The sequence below is a fragment of the Pseudoliparis swirei genome, chromosome 7 (assembly GCF_029220125.1).
Source record: "Pseudoliparis swirei isolate HS2019 ecotype Mariana Trench chromosome 7, NWPU_hadal_v1, whole genome shotgun sequence".
NCBI lineage: Eukaryota > Metazoa > Chordata > Actinopteri > Perciformes > Liparidae > Pseudoliparis > Pseudoliparis swirei.
Genome location: NC_079394.1, coordinates 13,735,341 through 13,743,197, shown reverse-complemented (window position 1 = coordinate 13,743,197; position 7,857 = coordinate 13,735,341). Strand labels below are relative to the sequence as shown.

The following is a 7,857-nucleotide window of genomic DNA, read 5'->3' as shown; positions in this document are numbered from 1 at the left end:
AGGTACGAAGCACCTGGAGTGACACGAGCAGAGAGCAACTGATCAGATCAATAACCAGTCACCATAGCAACAAGCCCTCACCTGTCCGGCCGCCCCTGCTGCCTGACCATGTTGACCTTTGACATCTAACGCAGTGAGCACTCAAACATCTCCATCTGAAACAAGGTGCAGATGTAATTTCATATTTGTATATATAATGTTATTGTGAACAGAATTTAGGAAATACTTAAATAACAGTAAACTGGTTTGAACTGGTTTTGGGGACAAGTCGGCTGATTTTAAACCGGAAGTCCTCGTTGTTTCCGACTCGAGGACAGAACACGACCAGAAGTAAAGCAACGATGACAACAAGTGAGTCGCGCTTCGTCCTCGCTACGGAAGCCGACTGTACCCGCGCCTCTCCACATTCACATCGTGTAAATATATATGAACATACCGGACTGCTCGGATGAAGATGGACGGACTTTAAAGTCGCAGATTTGTGACGTAACTGTCGCGCCGCCATAAAGCGGCTTTTCAGACAAAGAGAGACCGACTGTTACGTCTGATGTCCGGCGGACGTTACGATGAATTACATATACGACATTAATGTTTATTACTATTAATGCTTATTGGAGTTGAACTCACCGCTCAGCGGAGCTGCATCCGGCGGCGTCCTGTGGTCACACGGCGGCTGCGCTACTCAGCGCCCCCTAGTGGCCGGCGGGAATACATACACACACACATATATATATTATATTTATATATAATACATATTTATATATATATGCAGGCACGTGCACAGATAGACCCCTAGTGGTGCTCAAGCACCAGCCCTTTTGCCCTGGATGAGAAAAGTTCCCTTTTTGCTGGAGCCCACTTTTTTTCTTCATTAATAAGTATTAAAGAATAAAAATAGTCTGTCATCAAGTCCTCTCAAATGTGTTTGGATATCTGTCGGGGCATTTATTGGAGTTCTTGTGAGAATTTCGCCCCGACATGCTCCGCGGCGCTCACGAGCCCCAGCCGCGCCCCCGCCGCGCCCCCGCCGCGCCCCTCCCTCCTCCTCCTCCACTTCCTCCTCCGCGCAGTGCTCCTCGCGCCACCAAACGGGTGCACCTCCTTCTCCTCTGACCCGCAGCATCAGACACACAGGTCATGAGTCATGACGGTGTTTGTCCCCTGACATTGTTTGGTGATAAATCAACCACAACTGAAAATATTATGTCACAACTGGTCCGACGTTTCCTAAAAATAAATAAACTAGAATGGGCACTCGGTAGAGCGCATACCTTCGCATATCACAAGATTGGGCATTGAATTATGAACATTTTGGCATTAGTTGCATGCCAATTGGACAAAATGTATCGTGCTATGGTAAAAAAAGAGTTTGACCTTTCCATGACCTTGACCTTTGACCCGATTGATCCCAAAATCTAATCAAATGGTCCCCGGATAATAACCAATCATCCCACCAAATTTCATGCGATTCAAGAACATTTTGACCTGTTCATGACCTTTGACCTTGACCTTTGACCCGATCGATCCCAAAATCTAGTCAACTGGTCCCCGGATAATAAACAATCATCCCACCAAATTTCATGCGATTCGGTTCAATACTTTTTGAGTTCTGCGAAAGATTTTGACCTGTTCATGACCTTTGACCTTTGACCCGATCGATCCCAAAATAGAATCAACTGGTCCCCGGATAATAAACAATCATCCCACCAAATTTCATGCGATTCGGTTCAATACTTTTTGAGTTCTGCGAAAGATTTTGACCTGTTCATGACCTTTGACCTTTGACCCGATCGATCCCAAAATCTAATCAACTGGTCCCCGGATAATTAACAATCATCCCACCAAATTTCATGCGATTCGGTTCAATACTTTTTGAGATTTGCGAATAACACGCATACAAATAAATAAATAAATAAATAAATAAATACACGGCGATCAAATAACCTTCCGGCATTTTCAATGCGAAGGTAACAAACACAAATTCCCGAAATCCGTGATTTCAAAGCCTAGTCCAGCTGTTTACTGACGTCATGTTTGAGAGAGAGATAGAAATAGAGATAGAGAGAGAGATCTGTTTTATAAATGCCATTTAGACAATTTCGATAGTATGTTGAATTTATTAATTCATTTTATAAATGTCACAATAATTCACAGCTAGAACAGAGCAGCTAAACTATGCTAACAATAGCTCTCGGTGTCATGCTATCCATGTGCCACATTGTTTTATTTGGTATGTTTCTCTTTGTTTTGTCTGTTCCAGTTTTACAAAGATCAATCTTGTATGAGTAATTGCAGAGGGTGAAAAGAGTAAACGCAAGAAAAAACAACACTTGTAATAGCTTCTTACGAACCAAGAGTGATGTCATGCTGGGAAATATCAGATTGAGGCCTTATAACGTTTTTACAGAAGGTTGATATTTCCCGGCATGACCGAACGGTCGAGGTTAGTACGTTGTTTATATGGCATTTTTGACTCCTATTATTTTGTAAATGAAAATAAATTGTAATTGTTAATAGAAAACATGTCTTCTCAGGACACAATGTGTTTCAAGTGTTGCTAGTAACCAACTCCTAACTTGGAAAAATCATTTTGGCGATGGGTGCCCTTTTTTTTGGTTTGAGCACCTGCCCCCCAAAATGTCTGTATATATGTACACATATATATATATAACACATGTGTTTGCATATGTGAATCACTATAAATAGAAGTAGTCTGTATTAGTAGTATTCAAAATGTCTCTGAAAGAAGCAGCTGGTTCCTTTTTAACTATAAAGATGCCAGGCGATTTGATTGGCTGCTGTGGGCTTGGAAGTTATTTCAAGGTTTTCAGTGAAAACCCACACGCACAGACACACACACACAGAATAATATGTTCCAGTGAGGATTGCAACAAACACATAAACATCTGCTGTCTGATCTGTAATGTCTGTCTGTTGAGAGACAGAGCCCTGGAATGTAACAAATACAGACACACACACACACACACACACGTGTGTCTTTGATTTGAGTCTCTGTCGCATAGTAAAATATTTTTCATTCCGTCTGTAAAAAGTTTTGAAAAAAAATTGTGTCGAAAGCTGACTGTCTCTCTGTCTGTCTGTCAGACGGACAGAGAGAGACAGACAAAAGCAACAGGTAGACAGAACACTCATTCACATGACAGGTAGAGGCAGACAAGTCTATGTAGAGAAAGACAGGTCTACTGTAGAGACTTCTATACAACCAGAGGATTCGCCCCCTGGTGGTCAGGAGAGAGAATGCAGCTTTAACACATGAAGCAAATTTAACTTTTATTGAGAAAATAAAGAAGCTGAAAGGAGTCAACATGTTCAACATGCTGACTGTGCCATAACAACAACAACAACAATAGTAACATTTATAATAAAAACTGTTTTAATAATCGGTGGACACAAACTGGCCTGAAGTGTCCGACGGTGTCACGTGACAGGAAGTGACATCACATCTGATCAGTAAAGGTCCTGATCGTAGTTCATCAGGTGCTTCATCTCTGACACGCTATTGGCCAGGTAGGATGACAGCTCCTCTGAGAGACAGACAGAGATAGAGACAAACAGCTGTTAGTTCCTCTCATCAATATTGTTGTGAATAAAACCTTCAGGAAGAGACCTGTCTCTCCTTCTCACAGTCACCTGCCTGTCTCACCTGGTCCCAGTACCCCAGTCACCTGCCTGTCTCACCTTCTCCCAGTCACCTTCCTGTCTCACCTGCTCCCAGTACCCCAGTCACCTGCTCCCAGTCACCTGCCTGTCTCACCTGCTCCCAGTACCCCCAGCACAGCGGTGGCCGACACTGAGCCCATGTTATTGCGAGCGACGCAGCGATAGGTCCCCGAGTCCTCTGGCTCCGCCCCCTCGATCTGCAGCCAACTGGAGACCTCGAATTTCAAGGGACCGCCTCGGGACTAAAGGCGAGAGACAGGCAGGTGATGGGACCGAAGGTGTGTTGAATGTCTTCGGAGGCGGGGTTCACCTGGACCGAGAGGTGGGGGTCGTCCCCGGGCAGCACCGTGGCTCCGCCTTCTTTCCTCCACTCCACCAACGCCATCGGGAACGCAAACACCTCACACAGGAAGACCAGCAGGCTGCCGGTCCGGTTCACCTGGCTGAGGGGGGGCACCTTGATAACCGGGGCTGGAGACAGGAGAGGGTGAGACAGGTATAGAGAGTGAGAGACAGGTAGAGAGAGAGGAAGGTAGAGGTAGAGAGAGAGAGGTAGAGAGAAAGAGAGATAGAGAGACAGGTAGTGAGACAGACAGGTCAGGAGAGAGACAGGCAGAGAGAGAGAGACAGGTAGAGAGTGAGACAGACAGGTCAGGAGAGAGCAGTGACGTGCGGTGAGGTTCATGGTTGGTGAGGCACTGACTCCTTTAGTGTCAGATTTATAAATATATAAACCCAAAAGTGGCTTATTCAATTGGCTCCTGGTTATTTCATGTCTCATCAGCATTCTCCACACAACACACACACGGTACATATTACAGATACGTAAAGGTAAGAACAAGTTTGAAGCAAACCGTTTAGCTCTGGCGTTGGTCTACCTGTGTTAATCACAACCACTTTTGACTGAAAGTCCAGTTCTGAGACATTTTTAAGTTTAGCTATATCATCCTCTTCCATGTTGGCGGTCTGACGTAGCAAAATACAAAAACAAACGGACTTGACTCGCCTGGCGCCTCTGCGTAGAAGAAGCAGCAACAAGTACCCGTTGGCTCAGGAGCGCCACCTGCAGGGCGGCAGAGTACTACCACCTCACCCTGCGCCTTTTCACTGCGGCTTTATTTCCCATCAGCAAAACTAAATATGTCACTTACAAACATTAAACCGTAATGGTTAAAGACCTTAGCCAGACTGTGGATTATCAGGGCAAATTAACAAATCTGCAAACATTATATTAGCGACATGCAGAGATACGGCAACCCGCACGGGCCAATTGCATGTCTCAACCCAGTTTGTGATGGATTGCGCAATCAGAGGTGAGGCTCGACTCGTCGCCTCAACTCTCGTTTCATCCTGTATTTGAACAGGAAATAGACAAATTCAGCGATTTTGACTATAACATTTTCGAAATTAGTCATACATAAAGATCGGTGGACAAATATTAATATAAATTTGATGTTATCATTATTATTATTTTTCACTTTTTTAAAAACTTTCTTTTTACTTATGACTGCACGTCCCTGGGAGAGAGAGACAGGTAGAGATAGGCATGTAGAGAGAGAGAGCGAGAGGTAGAGAGAGAGTCCTACCGGTCTTACAGGGCCCCCTCCCTCTGGTCTGGAGGTCTGGTCTGGAGAAGGCGGCCTCTTTGAACTGACACATGTTCATGTAAGTGACTCCATCAGCGCCACAGACCACCTTCTGGTCCTCACATACACACAGCGCCTCCTCTTGCTCCTCCTGCTCCTCCTCTGCCCCCCCTCCTCCTCCCCGCGGGTCCGCCAGACACCGCATCCCGGTCCCGCAAAGCCCGTAGAAGATGCTGCGGTCCCCCTGGTCGCAGGTCTGCCTCTCCAGGTTGCCGCACTCCGTGCAGCAGCCGCAGGGGTCCGGCACCAGCCCGGCCCTACAGCCGCGGGTCTGCGGGCACAGGTCCGGCTCACACGGCCCGCAGCCCCCCAGCGGGTCGGGGAGCGGGACTCTGCCGGGCGGCGCGGTGCTGAGGCCGGGCAGCTGGTCGGGGAGGACCCGGCATGTGTGGAGGTTTAGACAGAGAGCCAGGAGGACCAGTCCGCTCAGACCCGGCATCGTTACCCGGTCTCCGGGTTCCGTTTAGCTCCAAACGACCCAGAACCAGAACCAGAGCCTGAGACCCTCACGACCTCTCAGTCCCGAACCGGAGACCGTCTAAGTTAAAAGTTAAAAACCCTCTGAACTTGTACACAGCGGAGCTGCGCGCGCCGCTCCGCCGCAACACAGGCACGAGACCAACGTCAAGACTGCCACAATAAAACACTGACATCCGGTCACATCCTTCAAAGTAAATGCCTAAAAACCTAAATGCCTAAAAACCTGTTATCCGTGTACCTTGTACCAGGGATCATATTTAACCTTAACAGTTTCCATTGATATTGATCACGTGGTGCCTTCAAAGTTAATAAATACAGACATATATATAAAATATGTAATATATATATATATATATAATTTAGCTGACGCTTTTATCAAAACGACTTAAGGTCTAACAAGACCAGTACAGAGATGAGTCCTTTATGAGCACTAATGTCAATTAGAGTCAAATCAGTTTTAATCATCTGAACTTTGGCGAAAACAAACATCTCTTTGGAAAAAAAACACCATATTGGGCTTTTATGTTGAAGGCACAGTCTCATTTCTGGTCTCGTTCACTGTCAGTTTACACGGTAGCTCGCGCTGCATGTTATTGATGTGCTCCGTTCAGCTACCCCCCCCCCCTCCCTCCCTCCCTCCCTCCCGGCGGAACGGGCATCTGGCATACTCATCATCCGGGTTTTAAAGTCTGAAAAGGTTCCCCTGGTCCTCCTGGAGGTTTACAGGTGTCCTTCAGGGTCCTCCAGGGTCCTTGAGGAGGATTACAGGTCCTTCAGGGTCCTTGAGGAGGATTACAGGTCACATGTCCTACATGGTCCTTCAGGAGGTTTACAGGTCTTTCTGGTTCCTCCATGAGTTCTACATGTCCCTCAGGGTCATTCAGGAGGTTTACAGGTCCTTCCGGGTCCTCCGGGAGTTTTACAGGTCCTTCAGGATCCTCTTGGATGTTTACAGGTCATTCAAGGTTCTCCAGGAGTTTTACAGGTCCTTCAGAGTCTTCAATCTGGATTTAAAGGAGCTGAGGGTCTCTGAGGGTCTCTGAGGGCCTCAGCAGGTGGTAATGTCATCAAGCTGCAGAAAGACATCCTTCTCCATCTGGAGTCTGGACTCACAAGCACACAAGTCTGTACTTGCGTACTTGCTCCTGAGAGGCGGCTGTGGTGAGTGATCGACGAGTCCATGTCTCTGGTCCTCCTGTCTGCTGATCCAGAACTCAAACCCGAATGTTTATCATACATTGCAAAGCCACAAAACAGACCAACAGTTTGTGCGTGCGTGTGTCTCTAAATGGAGAGATATCAGAGGAGAACCAGCTTCAGAGTTTCTCAGGTCACATTTAAGCCACAAATATAACGAACATATCGGCGCGTTCGGCTGAATCTTTCCTCTCTATTGATTCTACTATTTTGGTGATTTGATCATGTTTTTTTGACAGGGTTTAACAAAAATGCTTTTGTCGAAAATCCACTCAGTGTTTAGATCATGTCTATCCTTCACCCTGGTTTCTCCCTCTCTATTTTTTTATTTTTCTTTCTCCTGTCTCTCAATTTATTTATTTATTTCTCTCTCTTGTTCTCATGTCTGACTTTTTCCCCTCTCTCATTTCTTGGATTGTGATTCATATCTTTGAATATTTAGATGGTAACGTTTTGCTTATCTTTTCCAGTTATACATTTCCACTCAATATTTCTGTGCTTCAACACTTTCAGCAGGAAGTTTCCATTTTTGATATGTCCAGCTGTTTTAACCTATGTTCAGCCTATTTCAGCTGTTGGCATCTTTTTAGCTATGTTCAGCTATTTTCTTTTATATTTCAGCTATTTTCCGCTATTTTCTGACTTTTTCAGCTATTTTCAGCTATTTAGTTTTTATATTTCAGCTTCAAGCTTTCAGATGTTAGCATTCCAATGCATTTTCAGCAGGAAAAGCATTTTCTAGTTTCAGCTATGTTCAGATTAAAAAATATATATATTTCAGCTAATTTCGGAAATTTTCAGCTATTCTCAGCTGTTTTCAGACATTTTCAGCTATGCTTTTCATATTTTAGCT

The 7,857-nt window shown here is 45.4% G+C and overlaps 2 protein-coding genes across 4 annotated transcripts in view; both read right to left on the bottom strand.

Annotated features, from left to right (window-relative positions):
• Positions 1–954, bottom strand: part of ciz1b (cdkn1a interacting zinc finger protein 1b) — a 6,157-nt gene extending 5,203 nt beyond the window's left edge. For 2 of the 3 annotated variants that reach the window (XM_056419142.1, XM_056419145.1), the window contains exons 1-3: positions 437–613; positions 82–155; positions 1–13 (exon numbers count right to left, since the gene is read on the bottom strand). The exon at positions 1–13 is cut by the window's left edge. In XM_056419142.1, the coding sequence (XP_056275117.1) occupies positions 1–13; positions 82–125 (57 nt within the window). In that variant the 5' untranslated portion in view covers positions 126–155; positions 437–613. The other variant, XM_056419143.1, reaches the window with a different exon arrangement.
• A 2,324-nt stretch (positions 955–3,278) lies between these two features.
• Positions 3,279–5,933, bottom strand: LOC130196790 (kazal-type serine protease inhibitor domain-containing protein 1-like). Its single transcript, XM_056419160.1, has 4 exons — positions 5,268–5,933; positions 3,992–4,152; positions 3,776–3,923; positions 3,279–3,545 (listed from the first exon to the last, which is right to left on the bottom strand). The coding sequence occupies exons 1-4, from the start codon at positions 5,764–5,766 to the stop codon at positions 3,469–3,471; spliced, it is 885 nt and encodes a 294-aa protein (XP_056275135.1). The 5' UTR covers positions 5,767–5,933; the 3' UTR covers positions 3,279–3,468.
• Positions 5,934–7,857: the final 1,924 nt, after the last annotated feature.